The 18,331-nt window shown below is 44.7% G+C and overlaps 1 protein-coding gene across 1 annotated transcript in view; it reads right to left on the bottom strand.

Moving 5' to 3' along the window:
* LOC134540408 (vitellogenin-like) overlaps positions 1-18,331 on the bottom strand; it is a 179,742-nt gene that overhangs the window by 67,965 nt on the left and 93,446 nt on the right. The window contains exon 7 of the mRNA XM_063383127.1: positions 11,272-11,503. Within this exon, the coding sequence (XP_063239197.1) occupies positions 11,272-11,503 (232 nt within the window). The remainder of the gene's footprint in view (positions 1-11,271; positions 11,504-18,331) is intronic.

The raw sequence follows: 18,331 nt of genomic DNA, 5'->3' as shown, positions 1-18,331 counted from the left end.
ACTACCAGTATACCTGTACTTAGAAATATATTCCACAGCATTATATAATTAAGAGAATTTTTATAACATTTTTTGAGAACTTGAGAAAACCTAAATCTCGTTAGTGGCAACACACTTACTCAATTATTTTTTCTATGAGAGTTATATTGTAGGGATTAGGAGAATATGACTGCCTTAAATACTCTCTGAGTAGTAGAGGAAAGTATTTCCGGGCCATGGCTGCAGGCTGTGGACCCGGGAGCGGACCGCCATCTTGGATAGTGACGTCACAGCGGCCATATTAGATGGCCTTGACCTTAACCTTCAAACATGAACTTGATAATGGTGGCCATCTTGGATCCGCTATATTTGATTCCGCCATATTGGATCTGCCATTTGGTTTTCTATAAATTTCCACCCTCTCGGAATAGAACGACCCATTCTCTATTGCTGCAATTATTGTTACAGCCGCCATATTGAAAATCAATAATTTTTATGCTAGGAAATCAGGAAATGTTTAAAATTTATAAAAATGTTTTTAATAATCAAAATTTAAAAATTATATTTAAAATCACTGTTGCCATTTTTGCTACGACCGCCATTTTGAAAATCCATAAATTTTATGCCAGAAAATAGGGAAAAATCGTAAAATTTATAAAAAAATTAATTAATCAAAATTTATTAAAATTTTGTTTCAAAACAACATTAAGCATTTCTTTACGGTTGCCATCTTGACTATAGAAATGTTGCACTTTTCGTTACGCTCGACATCTTTGATATGTATGATGTCATCATTGCATGTTTAGTTACGACCATCATCTTGGATTCTAGATCGTTGCAATTTTCATTACAACCTCCATCTATAAAATTTGTAACTATTATAAGATTTTTATTGGAGACGATATAAAATATATAAAAATTTATTAATCAAAATTTTATAAAATCTTAATAAAAAACACACTTACATCGTGAAGTACTCGGATGAAACCAGGCGAGGGCAAAATATACAAAAATGCGACTGATCCTTCCTCCAACGAAGCTACCCTCACACTGACCTCCCACTACTTACGCCAAGATATATCGCCAGCTAGTATGATGTCACGGCCGCCATATTGTTTTCGTCTTCTGGAGGTCACAACTTGTTTTCATCTGCTAGAGTGTGCTACCACCATGTTAGTTTAATTTTTACCTGGTAGAGTGAAATAATAATTTATTATTAATGTGGCACCCCACCATTTTGAAATTTAGCCACCATCATGGAAATTCGTAATTATTTAGCTATAAATTCGGGAAAAATTCCAAAGTTCGTAAAAAAATAATTCATTAATACAATGATTGATTCGATAGATTCCTGTCTTTGTTCGATATTTAATCAATGCAAACAAATTTAATTTGAGGTTAAAATATTTTATTTAATAAACAAGGCAAAAAAGTATTAAAGCAGCTTTAGTTCCTCTACTACCAAACTCCTATAAGCTGATATGGCCGCCATCTTTAAAATTTGTATTTATTGACCAATAAATACAGAAAAAAACCAAAATTCATCAAAAAATCATTTAATAAAATAATAATTGACGAGATAGATTTCCGTTATTGGTTTGATACTCGGACTGTGATAAGGATAAATAAAACTCAAAATAAATTTTTAAATTCTATTTACAATTATCTTTCGTGAAGTCTTTTTTTTTAATAATTTACTCTACGAAATCAACACTAAACAAGAAACATGTCCGACGAAATAAATACGTTGTCACGCTGCAGGTCATGGAAGTATATTTTTATACATAAAAAAATTCCAAATAGTTAATGTACAATGCTATATATATAGGCCAAGTGTGTTCGGACCACGAAACCAGGTCTTGAACAATGTCAGACGTATAGACCAGACATTACCAAAATTCAAGACCTTCGTCGATTGCTTATATAACATATTTCAAGCAGTTGAAATGAGTTTCTCTCTCTTCTACCACCAGTACAGTAGGGGGAAGAGGGAGAGTCTCTAAGAAATAAACACTAAGTTCAGGCGTTAGAACTTTTTCTTTTATTATTTAGGATTATTTTCAAAGTGCAAAAGGTCATAACAACAACAATTCATATTAATAGCTGCACGCCACATTTGCCACTAAAACTAACAGTTTTGCAGATTACAACCATGCTGGTGGCTCATACATTTATATAAATCTCCTAAGATCACCTCATGCCACATTCGCCACTAAAACTAACAGTTTTACAGATTACAAACCTGCAAATGGGTAATACATTCATATAACTGTCCTGAGATCACCTCATGCGACATTTGCCACTAAGAGTAACGGTTTTGCACATTACAAACATGCTGGTGGCTAATACATTTATATAAATCTCCTAAGATCACCTCATGCCACATTTGCCACTAAAAGTAACATTTTTGCAGATTACAAACATGCCGGTTGCTAATACATTTATATAAATCTCCTAAGATCACCTCATGCCACATTTGCCACTAAAAGTAACGGTTTTGCAGATTACAAACATGCTGGTGGCTAATACACTCATATAAATGTCTAAATAATTCTATACAATTGTATATGGTCATCAATCAAGTACACATAAAAAATTTATGACTTTACATATATATATATATATATATATATATATATATATATGTATATATATATCAAACGTGGACTATACAGCTTCACTATAACCACAATAATTCTTCAAAAGTCACGCCGCACTTAAATTTTCCTTTTTTTATTTATTTTGATTGTGCAGTAATCAGGCCGTTATCCAATATAAACTAAAATCTATTCCAAACATGGGTCACCGATGATTTCTGCCCTTCCTCGAAAAACAGGCAAAATCCAGGAAAAAGGCTGCTTGCGGTGCGGAGAAATGGTATAATCCCATTTCAGGAATTCCAGCTATCGGAGGAACGGGACAATTCCACCACAGGGATTTGCTGCCATTGGAGAAACGGGGCAATTCCACCCCAGAAGTTGGCTGCCATCGGAGAAACGGGGCAATTCCACCACAGGAATTGGCTGCCATCGGAGAAACGGGGCAATTCCACCTCAGGAATTTCTGCCATCGTAGACCAAAACGACACAAAAAGTTATAGCTCACTGCTATACTATTCGCGCATCGCGAATCCCCAACTTCTGATTTGCGTCGTACCACTCTCGTCAGTCCCCATTTCCCTTGTCAAGCCCAACACTCTTCCTAGACGCTACCCGTTATATTCTCCTCTCCAAGACTCCCCAAAAAAAACTTAATCACAGCTCGCCTGTTTCTCTCCAGCTAGACCCACGTCGTCCCACTCCACCTAATTCTTTTTCTCCCTTCCTATGTTTCAGACAACAAAAGAACAACGCAACCACCAACCTCACAAACCAAAATTGCCCACGTCGCACTCACCACAAAAAAAGGGGGCTCTGCCAGCACACAGCTAGCAGTGACGCCTTACGGTTAAACGGGCACAACATCACCCGGACGAAGAATAGAAACAAACAGGTGACGGGCAAACTCGTCACAGCCACCCCTCCCAAAAAAAAGAACCCCTACCTCGCTCCTTTCCTCTCGGCACGAAAGCATACGGCAATAACGGCATCCCACAGAGAAGCATACTCACAACCTACAAAACACACATTGAGAACAAGAAAACTCAAAACCCCAAAATTATCCCACCCAACAAAAGCAAAAAAAAAAACCCAAGAAGAAACACAAAAAAACAATTAACATCCTCACAAGATAAGAAGCTCAACAGACACTAGAACGCATGTCGCTAGAAGGTTAACCGATTAAACCAGCTGTTAGTTTAAGGATGTGTAAATTTTTTCACCGACGAGAGGTGGGCTTTCTTGATAACGAATCCCTTATCAGGATCCCCCAAATTTACGGTACCGTAACTGGAGTGAGGAAAGACAGCACCCGATAGGGACCATCATAATTAGGACACAATTTACTGGATACATAATCCACCTTTTTGCTTAGGCTGACTTTCCTACACACCACTAAGTCACCAGCAACGATATTGGACACCGATCTATCTTTATTGTATTTCTTCTCCAATACCGCGTGGGCTTTATTCAAGGCTTGTTGAGTTTCACGCCAAACTTCTTCTAACTTCCTGCCTGACTCTTCGAAACATCCAGGGGGAATGCCCCAAAGACTTAGTAATGGATGTTGCAACTCTCTACCGAACATCACCATACAAGGCTTTTTTCCAGTCACTCCATGTGGGACTGAGTTTAAGGCTACATTCAGGGATGACAAATCAGTATCCCATCCCCTCTGTTTCTCGTGATGGAAAATGGTAAGAGCAGCCTTAATTGTTTTGTTCACCCGCTCTACCAGGTTCGGGCACGGGTAGTAAGGACTGGTATGAACCTGTTTGGTTCCCCAATGGAAACACATGTTTTTCTTGTTTTGCGAAGTGAAGTAGGTTGCATTGTCTGAAATAAGCAACTCGGGGCTACCAAAAACCTTCCACATCTCATTCTCCAATTTGCTATAAATGGAGTTCGCTTTCATGTCCCTAAGTGGCATTAGCACGACATATCTAGAAAAACCATCAACCAGAACTAAGAGGCAATTGTGCCCCCTACTTGAGCGTGGAAGAGGACCAAATATATCAATATATACTCTCTCCCACACTCTCTTAGGAGTCTGTACTGAATACATTCCCATTTTCGAACTTTGAGGTTGCTTGATTAGTTGACAAACGGTACATTTCCTAACATAATCCTTAATTTCCCCATGCATACCTTCCCAAAAGAATTCTTTGCGTATCTTCTTTTCGGTTTTCGCACACCCAAGATGGGCTCCTAAAGTCGAATCATGGAAATATCGTAAGATCATGTGCCGCACATTCTTGGGTGCCCAAACCTTTTTATTACCCTTTTTGTTCATGTGATAGATGATTCCCTTAACTAACACGAAATTTCTGCTTTTCCCCGTCCTAATCTTGTTTCGGATCTCCATCCCTTCCGCGTCTTTATTTTGCTATTCTTCAATATTCACAAAAGACTCAGGAATATGATGAATAATGGCACAGGTCTCTCGTTTTCCATTTTCCTCATTCCCTCCCAGTACGAAATTCTGAGGCATCATACATGCGCGAAAGCGCATCTGCAATACAATTATCTCTGCCATTTACACGAATGATTTTAAAACGAAAACGTGTGAGACGCATGATCCACCTTCCCAGTTTACCAAGTTGACGAGGATGTGAAAACAGCCAAGTTAGGGCCTGGTTATCTGTCATCAAATCAAACTCTGCGTGCTCAAGATAACTTGCGAAACGCTTTACATCAAAAATGCACGCCAGTGCTTCTTTTTCGTATGTACTATAGGATTGCTCCTGATTATTCAAAGCTCGACTTGCATATGCAGCGGGCTTCATCTGTCCTTTGCCCTGCAGTAATACTGCTCCTACGGCCAAACTACTGGCATCTACCTGAAGTACAAACCTTTCGTTAAAATTGGGTAGCTGGAGGATCGGAGGATGCGAAATGGCGTATTTTAGATCCTTGAAGGCCCATTCCTGCTCCTCACCCCATTTGAAAGGAATATTCTTATGCTTCAACTGATTTAAAGGAGCACACCTCTCTGCACAGTTCGGAATAAACTTGGCAAAATACCCCAACATCCCAATAAATCTCATGACCCCCTTTAGATTCTTGGGTTGGGGAAAATGCACAATGGGTCCGATTTTCTCTGGGTCCATAATCACGTTTCCATCTGAAACTATAAATCCCAGAAATTTTACCTGCTCACTTGCCCATACTACTTTGTGGGGGTTGACGGTAAATCCGGCACTACGCAATTTCTCCAGAACCTTACGTACATGCACTAGGTGTTCATCGAATGATTTAGAGAAAACCAGAATATCATCAAGGAATGAAACAAAGTCGAATTGATACTCTTCTAACAACTCGTGTAAAATTCTGGATAGGCATTGTCCCCCGAAGTTTACCCCAAAAGGTACACGCTCCCACTGGTAATGGCCCCATGGAGTTACAAATCCCGTATACCTTTTGCTACTCTCCACTAGGACACACTGATGAAAAGCCGAATTTAGGTCAAATACCGTTAAATACTTTCCGCAGCTCAGGTACTGAAACAGCCCTTCAATGCTCGGAAGAGGGAAAGGATCTACTTTTATTTTTTTATTTAAAAGACGATAATCCAACACTAAGCGGTACTTCCCCGCTTCCTTTTTTTTACTAGGAAAGCTGGCGAAGCTTAAGGGGAAAGAGTACGTTTGATTATGCCTTGTCCCTCCAAATCTTTCACTATTTCCCTAAAGGCCTGTAGCTTAGGAGGGGAACACTGATATGGAACACATCTAATAGGTTCTTGGTCACTAACTTGAATCCGGTATGGGAGCATCTCGCATTTCCCTAATTTCTCACTCAAGACATCACTATACTCTGCTTTTAGCTGTTTCAATTTCTCTTGATGTTCCTCAGGCAGAAGGATTTTTCTTGCCTGCATGCCGGAACACAACTTCATGTTCCCTTGTGGTTTCTGCACTAACGGTACTGCAAAATCTTTTTGGAACCCAAAGATTAACTTGCGTTTCGCACAATCTAACACTGCTCTAGTTCTCTCTAAAAAGTCCAGCCCTAGGACAATATCAAAAATCAACCCCGGCAGAATCCAGAAGTCTCTGGTCCAAGAGAATATGCTAATTTTAAAATGTAACCTCATAGAGACTTTAACCTGAACACCGGCACCATCAGCCACCTGCAAGCTAAAACCCTCCCGCACCTTAATATGATTCTTGAGCTCAGGCCTCTCAGACACCAAGAGACTAGCAAATTTCTGACTGATAAAGCTACCACCAGCACCAGTGTCTACTAAGGCTCTGGTTGATTTATCACCTATTAGGATTTCTACCCAAAAACTGTTATGTTTCTTTCCTGGTCCTTTGTATTTGATTACCGCTACTTCCCCAGTAGCATTCCCACTACCTCCCTGACTGGTGGAGTCACTCCCACTCGCAGTTTTCTTCTTACACTGGCTAGCTATATGTCCCAATGTCCCGCAAGTATAGCATTTACGGCTATCTTTAGGTTTGCTCCAACATTTGGAAGCAGCATGCCCTACTTTGTGACACTTGAAGCAAGTTACAGGCTTCATTTTATTTTATGGTAGACTACCCTGATCGATCTCCTTGCCAAAGCCATGCTCCTCTCCACTTTCCTTATGAGGCTCGTTGAATATCTGCCCTTGCGCCAGACGAGGCGTATATTCCAAACTATCCACCTCGATCGCCCAAGCTTTTAACTCTTCTAAATTTTTTGGACGTTCGACAAAAGAACACAATTTCCTAATAGAGGGCGCCATGTTTCCTAACACCAGCTTGATGAATTGCTCATCCGTGTACGCTTTTCCTAGACCACATGCACATTCCCGTAAATTCTGGATAAATTCAACCATTCTTTCATTTTGTCTCTGAAAACGTCTCAGACAAGAAACCTCAAAATCCTCTCTTTCCCTTTCAGGACACAATAGCATCCAAAGCCTATTCTTAATGGCCTCCCAATTTTCTCCAAGAGACAAACCATCTAACAATGCTTCTTGTGCCACACCGGCACACCTAGGCCATAGTCCCTGGATCAATTCGACATCGGATTGTAAAAGGTAATTACGCTTGATTTTATCAACAGCTACAATAAACTGCAATAATGCCTTCGGTTCATAAGATGTTAATTGCGGCATGGTTTGCAAAGACGATAGGGCCAATGGTATTTTCAAATCAACACTACTCCTATGGCCTTCTCGTTTGTCTTCGACCTCTGCTCCCATAGCCTTATTACCTTTTAAAAACACTCTAAATTTATTTCTCAACAATTCAACCGTATCGATCTCCTCAACCGTAATACCAGCGTCTAACAAATTTACTATTAGCTGCTCTTTGGTTAGTCCTTGTACCCATGCTGTAGGCATTTTTGAGATCATAGTCTAATAATGTAGCAAGTACTATAAAAAAGCAAGCACAAGGTTCTAACGCACCTAACCTATCCAGCAGAGTGACGCAGCTTGAAATGAGTTTCTCTCTCTTCTCCCACCAGTACAGTAGGGGGAAGAGGGAGAGTCTCTAAGAAATAAACACTAAGTTCAGGCGTTAGAACTTTTTCTTTTATTATTTAGGATTATTTTCAAAGTGCAAAAGGTAATAACAACAACAATTTATATTAATAGCGGCACGAAACATTTGCCACTAAAACTAACAGTTTTGCAGATTACAAACATGCTGGTGGCTCATACATTTATATAAATCTCCTAAGATCACCTCATGCCACATTCGCCACTAAAACTCACAGTTTTACAGATTACAAATATGCAAATGGGTAATACATTCATATAACTGTCCTGAGATCACCTCATGCCAAATTTGCCACTAAAAGTAACATTTTTGCAGATTACAAACATGCCGGTTGCTAATACATTTATATAAATCTCCTAAGATCACCTCATGCCACATTTGCCACTAAAAGTAACGGTTTTGCAGATTACAAACATGCTGGTGGCTAATACACTCATATAAATGTCTAAATAATTCTATACAATTGTATATGGTCATCAATCAAGTTCACATAAAAAATTTATGACTTTACAAATATATATATATATATATATATATATATATATATATATATATATATATATGTATATATATATCAAACGTGGACTATACAGCTTCACTTTAACCACAATAATTCTTCAAAAGTCACGCCGCACTTAAATTTTCCTTTTTTTATTTATTTTGATTGTGCAGTAATCAGGCCGTTATCCAATATAAACTAAAATCTATTCCAAACCTGGGTCACCGATGATTTCTGCCCTTCCTCGAAAAACAGGCAAAATCCAGGAAAAAGGCTGCTTGCGGTGCGGAGAAATGGTATAATCCCATTTCAGGAATTTCAGCTATCGGAGGAACGGGACAATTCTACCACACGGATTTGCTGCCATCGGAGAAACGGGGCAATTCCACCCCAGAAGTTGGCTGCCATCGGAGAAACGGGGCAATTCCACCACAGGAATTGGCTGCCACCGGAGAAACGGGGCAATTCCACCTCAGGAATTTCTGCCATCGTAGACCAAAACGACACAAAAAGTTATAGCTCACTGCTATACTATTCGCGCATCGCGAATCCCCAACTTCTGATTTGCGTCGTACCACTCTCGTCAGTCCCCATTTCCCTTGTCAAGCCCAACACTCTTCCTAGACGCTACCCGTTATATTCTCCTCTCCAAGACTCCCCAAAAAAAACTTAATCACAGCTCGCCTGTTTCTCTCCAGCTAGACCCACGTCGTCCCACTCCACCTAATTCTTTTTCTCCCTTCCTATGTTTCAGACAACAAAAGAACAACGCAACCACCAACCTCACAAACCAAAATTGCCCACGTCGCACTCACCACAAAAAAAGGGGGCGCTGCCAGCACACAGCTAGCAGTGACGCCTTACGTTTAAACGGGCACAACATCACCCGGACTAAGAATAGAAACAAACAGGTGACGGGCAAACTCGTCACACAGTCAAGACAAAGTCTACGAACTGTCAGACCTTAAGTATCGATGAAATCAATTACAATCATTTAGACCAATGGAACATGTTTTACGCTTACTAAAGGACCAAGAATCCCTGAAAAATGTTTGATCAAGAACAAGAGGTTATGAACCAGTAAATTTTAAATATTAAGAGCTACTACAGAACTGACTACGCACATTTAACTAAACGACAGACTTTCAACAAAACAAAGATCACACAGTACACACACTGGATACACAGTACATGCACTGAACACACAGTGCACATACTGGACATACAGTACACACATGACACACATTGGACATACAGTACACACACAGGACACGAAGTGTACACACAGGATACACATTTGACTAAAAGGAAGTACATTTTGACGAAAATTCAACTTAGTGTAAAACGATTTCATCAGTTGTATATGATCTCAAGAGTAGCATACGATAATAAAGACTTGACTACGGACGTTTAACGAAAAGGACGTACATGTAAACGAACATTCAACTCAGTAGAATGTGAATGCCAATTTACGATAGGATATAATGCCTTCAACAGTCTGTGGCTCCAACAGTCATTGGCTCCAACATTCATTGGCTCCAACAGTCTTTGAATCCAATAGTATTTGAATCCAACATGTTTTCGCTTCAAAAGTCAATGGTCACAAATGTATTTGGCTCCAAAAAAGAGTCTTTTGGCTCCGACAATCATTGGCTCCAAAAGTATTAAGCTCCAGATGTCTTAGGCCTAGCTGCTATATGGCTACGAGTCTAGTAGACTACGAAACTACGAGACTACAGGACTACAAGACAGCATTGTTCATTGCCTCTGTATACCATGATTGCCTATTTGCCTATTTGTGCTCCTATTTTTCCAATTATGCTCCGTCTTCCCATATAGAGTCGTTTATTGTAATGAGGACGATTAATTATATAAAAAAAATTAAGCTTAGAAAACTATTTTTTGCATCTTTTAAATCAATCAGTAAATTAATGGACGAATTTTAAAATGATATTTGGATTTCTTTCTAAATTTCTTGCTTAATTATTACAGCAATTCAAGATGGTGACCAATGTGTCATCGGCATCATACTGAAGACTGTTAAATTATAAATTTAAGAAACTTTTAGTTCTTTACACTATGTTTTATAAAATAAGTTTTTTTTACTAAAAATAAACATCTTTGCATTGAGCAAGGATTTTACCTAGGATAGGAATCGATCGAATAAATCAGTAATTTAATTTCTTATTTGTTTGATTAATTTTGGAATGCTTTGCGAATTTCTAGCTGAACAATTACAGATTTTTCAAGATTGCGATCCAGATGGCTGTCATGATTTCATACTGTCTAACATACTATCTATATTGGCATTATTGGTGGGTCAGTTGCTTGGTTAGTCTTTGTGGAGGAAGGATCTTGTCGTATTTTTTCCCCTCGCTGGGTTTGAACCTAGGACTTAATGATGTAAAAGCGGGTTTTAATTAAACTTTTGTCAAAATTGTAATAAATATATATTTTTTAAATTTTGAAATTGTTCCTGATTTTGTAACTTAGTAATCACGGATGGTGGCCGCAATGAAACTTGCAAAGGTAATGTCATAATCTCAAAATGGCGGAAATTTTTTGAAAACAAAATGGCCGAATCCAAGATGGTGGAATTTAAGATGGCGAAGATGACGTCAGAATTCAGGGACATGGTCCGACTCGGCAGCTGGGTTAGAGGTGGAGGCAAGATGGCGACCGTAGTACCGGGCCGCACCTGGCAGGAGGGCGGGGCGCCAGGCGGAACAGCTCGGCCAGGCCTGGGCCATCGAGGGCTCGCAGCAGCTGCAGGAGGCGGGAGAAGGCGGCGGGGGCAGCGGCCTGCACGCCCTCAGAGGTCAGCCTCGCCAGCTCTGCCAGCGCGGCCGCGACCTCCTGCTGGTCCGCGGGGCGCGGGGGGGTCCAGGTGGCGCGGTGCAGTAGCAGCGAGGCTCTCAGGGGCGCCTCCACTGCACACACAGGCACGCACTCTTCAACCATCTGGCTTAGTGCCTCAGTATATATGTACTGTCATAGTTGACTGATTTCACTGAGTTTTGACGTGACAACATCTAATAAATCGATGAACGCTGGCTGCACGCACGAAAAATTGTCCCACTACGGATGTCCCACTACGGATGTCCCACTATGTATGTTTACGCATGCGTGGCATCTCTCTGGTATGTTGCGGACGGTACAGAGAATTTGGCCGGCACGTGGCGGCAAACCGAGGTTATTGTTGTGCACCACGCCACGGGCGTATATTCGCAAGGAAATGGCATTCTTACAAGTACGTATTATTTTAATTACTAGTGTAAAACAGTATATTTAAACAGTGTTGTTTGAGTATTGTTTTAGCTGTGTAACTAAATATTTATTGCTGGTATGATACTTTTCAGGCTTAAGTTTGACATTGGTAATTATTTGTCATGAGTTATTATTTGATCAACTAAATCACACACCGTGTTATAGTTATGAGCCCACGAGCGTGTAAATATTTCGAGTCCAACAGAGAATATGCTAGTTAAAAGAAATTCAAACAAATATCGTGCGTGGAATATTATTAATTTATATCATCTGATACACTCATTTTCAATAGGGCCTCGTGGCCGTGCGGTGAGCATCACTGACAACAAACCGACAGGTTTATTGTGGTGTTTTGATTGTTTCGGGACGTTTTTCGGTGTTTTGGTGGTTAAATTCGGATTCCTGGTATTCTTTTGCGCTTGGGGAAGTGTTTGTGAGGGTTTTCCTGCACAAAATTGCCTCCACTCTGTATTTTGCGAAGTTCGTTCAAAGGTAAACAATGTGTTGGTTTTCTATGTTCAATCTTCCATTCAAGATCGGGTAGATGGCTGATTCATCTGTCATGGCCTTTTTGCTGATGGCATGGTCAAGGTATGTTCTGCTCCATTTACTGATGCTAATTTTCCTCGTGCATTATTCTGCTTTTTCTGTTGTTTTTGTTCTGGGTGTTGTAAATATTGCTTTTTCTTGTTTCTGCGAGTGTTTTTATTGGTTTGTTTTGAGCCGTGCTTATGCATGTCTCACCTGTCCGCCGGCTGCTACGTGTCTACTCACGTCTCCTCACTGTCCGCCGGCTGCTACGTGACTGCGCTCTCTGTGTCTGTGGTGACTTCCTTCTCACCTCCCCTGCCCCTCCTTGCCTCCCCTCCGCTGGAGTGTGCTCGGTCAAGCCAGTTCAGTCTGGACGGTTCAGGCTAGTTACCCTCTTCCTTCCCCTCTCCCCTGTGTGCTTACTCCGCCCCTAGTTAACTAGTATATAAACCCGCTATTAGCGGTGTCGCTACCTGCAGTCTGCCTTGACGTTTGGTGTGTGCACTTGTGCACTTGATGACGTCGAAGCCGTGGTCATGGGCGTGAGTAACTTGGAACTTTAACGAAGTTTGTTTGTTTGTTGTGTTTGTAGTGGCTTGTTAAACTAGAGTTGTGTTTGTCATTTTTCCTTTTCCTTTCGTTGGCCACGTTCTAAGTCCTCGTTTATTATCAGTTGTTCTCTCTTCGCCCATGACCATATGGCTCGCTCGCCGTCAATATTTATAGTGTGTTGTCATTTTGTTTCAAATCTTTGCGTATCTGGTTTGACTGCAGGTCACTGGGAAATATTATAAACACCTGGTTAAAGTAGGCTGTTATAGTTATAGGTTTCTAATAACGTTTACCGATTGCGTCACCACCTGACCTTTTTTCTGTATTGTGTAAAGTATAACAAGTTGTATAGTATACCGCTTATGTATTATCTTTTAATTCTTTGTTATGCTTGAAACATCGGTTTATATATTTGTTATGTTTGAGGTTGTTACTAACGTGAATAAAAATTAGTCTTGCATAGATCTTGGGCTCTTCTGTAGATGGTGCGCCGAATTTCCCCTACACTGCCTGCTTTCTTAAGAAACTTGTTTTTTTTTTTTTACGATCTTTAAATCATCCTTGGCTGGTACAGTTTGAAGGATGCTGTGACGTTTTGAACATACCTTGCGCACAGTATAGTTCAGTTTGTGTCGCTTGCTTTTGCGATCTGTTATTTGAGTTGTATTTTGGTGTTTATTTGTTTCTCTTGCTTGTTGGGTGTTGTTGGGATGGTGTTTTGCCTTCTATATTGATTGTTTTTTCCTGTTTGCTAGTCTTTTTGCCATTTTGTGGTTTCTACTATGGCTGACACTGATCCAGTTTCTGGGCTTGGTGATGATTCTCAAAGTGATTATCCTGTGTTGCGCTGCACGAGGCTGGGTTGGGGCGCCCCCCGACCCTAATTGCTTGTCTTTCTCGGCGGCGGCGTCCTGGGCCTCGCTCTACTGTGCGGCGGTCTGGGAGTGCATCCCAGCGTTCTGTTTCTTCTTCCTCTTGCAGTCCCGAGCGCGGTGGTGGTTCCCCGTCGCAGTTAGTGGATTGGGGTCGTGTCGTCCCCTCTACCAGCAGCCTCCAGGCCACATTGACGACTTCTACTGTGACCATGGTGACGTGTTCGAGTCCTCTCTCATCTGCTGTTGTCTCTTCTCCGGTTGCTGTCTCTGTCCTGCTGCTCAACCACCACCGCCGCCAGCTACACCGCTAGCTGGGCCGCCTTCTTCGCCACCTGCGCCCGGGTATGGCCTTCCGTCGCAGGGTTTGCCGCCGTTGCAGTTCGCTGGCCAGGCGCCTCCCGGGCCACCTTCGGGGCTTCGTCTGCCGGCGTGGTTGCTTTTGATTCTTCTGCGCCTTTTTCTAGTGTGTCTTTTACTGGCTCTCAGCATGTTGGTGCTGCTCTTCCAAGTCTTCCATCTGCTGGGCCTGGCCTTCCCTCATCGTGCCAGCCATGTTCCGTGTTTGGTGTTTTGCCTGGTGCTACATCGCCTGCTGTCTCGTCTTCGCCTGCCGCTGCTTCAGCCCCTGGTGGGCTTTGGGCGAATTTGCCATCTGTGGCCCTCGCGCCCCCCGGGGTTTTGATTTTCGGCCTCCTTCCTCTTTTCCGTCCGTATCACAGCCATCTGTTGCGATGCCTGCCGCCTTCAGGAATCCACCGCCCACCTTTCGCTTTGGGGACAGTGGCACTTGTGTATCTGCTGCCAATGTCACCTCGCAGACGGTGCCCAGGGATGTGCTGGAGGGTCGCCTGGAGAAGCGTTCCTTTGGTGATGGTGTGGTTCACGATTGTGCTGCTGACCTTGGTGAGTGAACGGACGGTGCATCTGCTCTGCGTCCTGCAGCTTCCACCAGCGGGGATGATGCAGTGCCGCCGCCTAAGCAGCAACATCCGCGGCGTGGGGCTATTGCCCAGTTTCCTGCCTTGCCTCAGCCGACTGCTGGTTCCTCTCACACTGCTGCCGGTGTGCCTCATGGAAGGGCTGCTGCATCTGAGGCTGCATCCTGTGGCGGGCGTCATCATCTGTCTGCTGCCCGTACTGCTTCTGCTGCTTCGACTGCTCCGCCGCCTGAGTCTGGGCAGACTCCTTTGCGCTCCAAGAAGCCCCCGCTCATTGTCTGTCGTGGCGGGATGGCGGGATGACACCGACTGCCATTAAGGACTTGACTGCTCTCGACAATCAATTTTCATCTGGTTTTGTTGCTAAGCACTACCCTTCTTCGTCGACTTACCAGATGGCTTCTCGTGGTGACCACTTGAAGGTGACGGATCTGCTTCGGGCTCGGGGTGTACGCCTTCATTCCTGGACGTGCCCGGAGGATCGGAATGCTCGGGTGGTTATTCGGAACCTCCATATTGATACCCCAGTGAGTGACATTTCCGACAGTCTGACCGAGATCGGCATTCGGCACATCCGAGTGTTGCGCATGTCATCTGGTGGTCGTGCTCCTGAGCCCTACCCATTGTTTTTGGTGGTTTTGGAGGGGGCGAGTCAGCTCCATCTGAAGATCACTCGTCTCGGCCATGTGGGCTGTCTTGTTGAGGTGTTTCGGGGGAATCGGCGGGCGGTGCAATTCTTTCGTTGTCAGGGCATCGGGCACATGTCGCATAATTGCAATGAGGATGTGGTTTGAGTGCGCTGCGGGGAAGGTCACGCCTCTGCTGACTGTCCTCGTCCTCCATCTGAGAAGCATACCTGCTGCTTTTGCAAGGGTGACCACACGGCGAATTACTCTGGCTGTCCCGAGAGGGAGAAGATGATCACCTCCAGGGCAGAGCGGCAAAAGGCGAAGGCAGCTTCGGCACAGCAGGCTTCCCAGCAATGCTCGCCACCTGCGACTGCATGGCAGATTACTGGCAGATCTTTTTCCAGTGTTGTTTCTGGTCGTCACTTGGATGGGCCTCTTCCCCCGGCTGCTTCGCCTGGGGGCCCCGATTCTGCTCCTACTCTGGATTCGCTGCGCGATATCGTCGATATGTTTCGCTGTCTGGATGTGTGTTCTTGGCTGGTGCGTTTTCGGCAGGCCTTGGGCGGCTTCGGCAGTGCGGCCACTTTGGCTGACAAGTGCGAGGCTCTCCTTGCTGGCCTGGGTGTCCTTCTTGAGGCACTCGACTCCTTCTCTGCTGTTTTTCCTTTGGCTACTACCTTGCCCTTATGAGTGCCACGCTTCTCTTGTGGAATTACCGCTCTCTCCTGTACTGTCTTGCCGAGTTCCTGGCCATGTTGGATGAATTTCAGCCGATGTTCGTTTGCCTCACCGAACCGTGGCTGAGGCCCTGCAGTCCCCTTTGTGTGCCCGGTTACACTGTGCACCGCTGCGATCGTGCCGATGCGGCCCGTGGTGGGGTCGCCATCTTGGTTCGTGCTGGTGTATGCCATTATCACCGTCTTCTTCCGCGGGGTGTGTCCCTCGAGGCGGTGGCGGTCCGGGTCACCAGTGTCGGTCGCCCTTTCACACTTCTGGTCCTCTACTTGCCGCCGCATCGGGCTTTCCCTTCTGCCGATCTTACTCTCCTGGTTCAACTTGATTCATCTCTCGTTTTGGCCGGGGACTACAACAGCAAACATACCACCTGGGGGTGCACTGTCACTGACTACCGGGGACGTGGCCTAGCTCGTTTTGCAGTTGCGAACGACTTGCGTATTTTTGCGCCGGTGACTTTCACCTTTGTTCCACCTTGCACGAACCAGCGTGCTTCCGTTATCGATCTGGTTTTGACCACTCCCGGCATTGACGTGTCTCGTATCTTGGCATATGACCGTCTCGACTCTGACCACTTACCCTGTCATTGGTTGCATTCAGGTCGGTTGAGTGGGCTTTGCCGAGGGTGGGCAGTGGGATTTCTACCGGGCCGACTGGCGGCGGTTTCGTGCTGATCTGGATTCCCGCCTCGATCTTTCTGTTGTGCCTCGCTCTCCCCAGGCACTTTATGCTGCTGTTTCGTCTTTTACTGCGGCTATTTTTGCGGCCGCGAATGCTGCTGTGCCCCGGCATCGCCGGGTGCGTTCCGGCACTCCCTTTCCACCAAACATTCGGGACTTGATCAGGTTGCGCGATCGGTCCCGCGACCGGTGGCAGCATTCCCGCCTGCCTGTGGACCTGGACCTGTTTCACGCATGCCGCCGTCGGACGCAGTGGGCAATTTCTGTCTGGCATGCGCAACTGCAGCTGCAGAAACTCCGTGGGTTCACTCTGGAGAAAGCTACAGTTTGAAAGTTTGTTCGTCGCCTACGTGCTACCCCGAGGGATCTTCCTGTGCTGACTTCTGGCAGGGCCTCCCTGGAGGATCCTGCAGCGAAGGCTGTTGCGCTGTCGGAGGTATTTTGCGCCACGTTCAAGCCTGTGGCGGTGCCCCCGGGTGCCCCTGGTGCTGACCTGGGCTCTCTCCGCTTTCGCCCTGCCGAGGCACCTGAGATTCCACGTCACCTGCTGACCACTCCGCGGGAGGTGTCCCGGGCTTTGGGTCGCCTGAAGATGGGGAAGGCTGCCGGCGCTGACCTCTTGCCTGCCCAGCTGCTTCGTTCTCTCTCTCTCGCAAAGGTCTCGTCTTTCTCATGCAGATCATCTACAGCATTTTCCTTATCATGCATTTCCCTCAGCCCTGGAAGCTTGCGGTGGTTGTGCCTGTGTTGCGGCGTGATGCTAGATTGCCTTGCTTTCGTCCTACTGGCCTATTTCGCTGCTGTCGCTGTTGTCCAAGGTTGCTGAGCGCATTCTGCTGTCCCGGCTGATGCTGTTCACCGATTTGCTCGGAGTCCTGCCTGACACTCAGTTTGGCTTTCGGTGCAGACATTCGGCTCTCCACGCTGTTGCTTCAGTGGTGGACTCCGTCACCGCGGGTTTCTGCACGCATCAGCACTTCGCCCTGGTCTTTCTTGATCTGTCCCGTGCCTTCGACACGGTCCACGATGCCGTTATTCTCAGCAAGTTGCGCCATTTTCAGTTTCCTGAGAGGCTGATCTCGGTCTTCCACAGCTTTCTCACCGACCGGTCCTTTCAGGTCCGTGTCTCTGGGGTTCTGTCGCCGCCGCTGCCGATTGAGGCTGGGGTCCCTCAGGGGTCCCTGTTGAGTCCTCTTTTGTTCTCCATCTATGTGGCCGACATTCCGTTGCTGCCGAATGCCCGGACGCTGCAGTACGCGGATGATACCACTCTTATTCTCTCTGGTGAAACCACCTTAACCCTCCAAGTCCGCGTCCAGTGCTCCCTTCGGACGATAAGTACTTACTTTCAGCGATGGGGTGTTCGTCCCAACCCCGAGAAGACCGCCTTGATGTTTCTGACAAAGCGCCGCAAGGGCCCGCCTGCGCCCATTGTTCTTCTGGGCCGCGCTTTGTTTTGGCGACCAGTGGTGCGGTATCTGGGTGTCATGCTCGACTCTACCCTCAACTGGCACTCACATATTCGAGTCATGTCTGCCAAGGCCCGGACTG

Source organism: Bacillus rossius, chromosome 16 (genome assembly GCF_032445375.1).
Source record: "Bacillus rossius redtenbacheri isolate Brsri chromosome 16, Brsri_v3, whole genome shotgun sequence".
Lineage (NCBI taxonomy): Eukaryota > Metazoa > Arthropoda > Insecta > Phasmatodea > Bacillidae > Bacillus > Bacillus rossius.
This window is presented reverse-complemented; position numbering and strand designations above follow the sequence as displayed.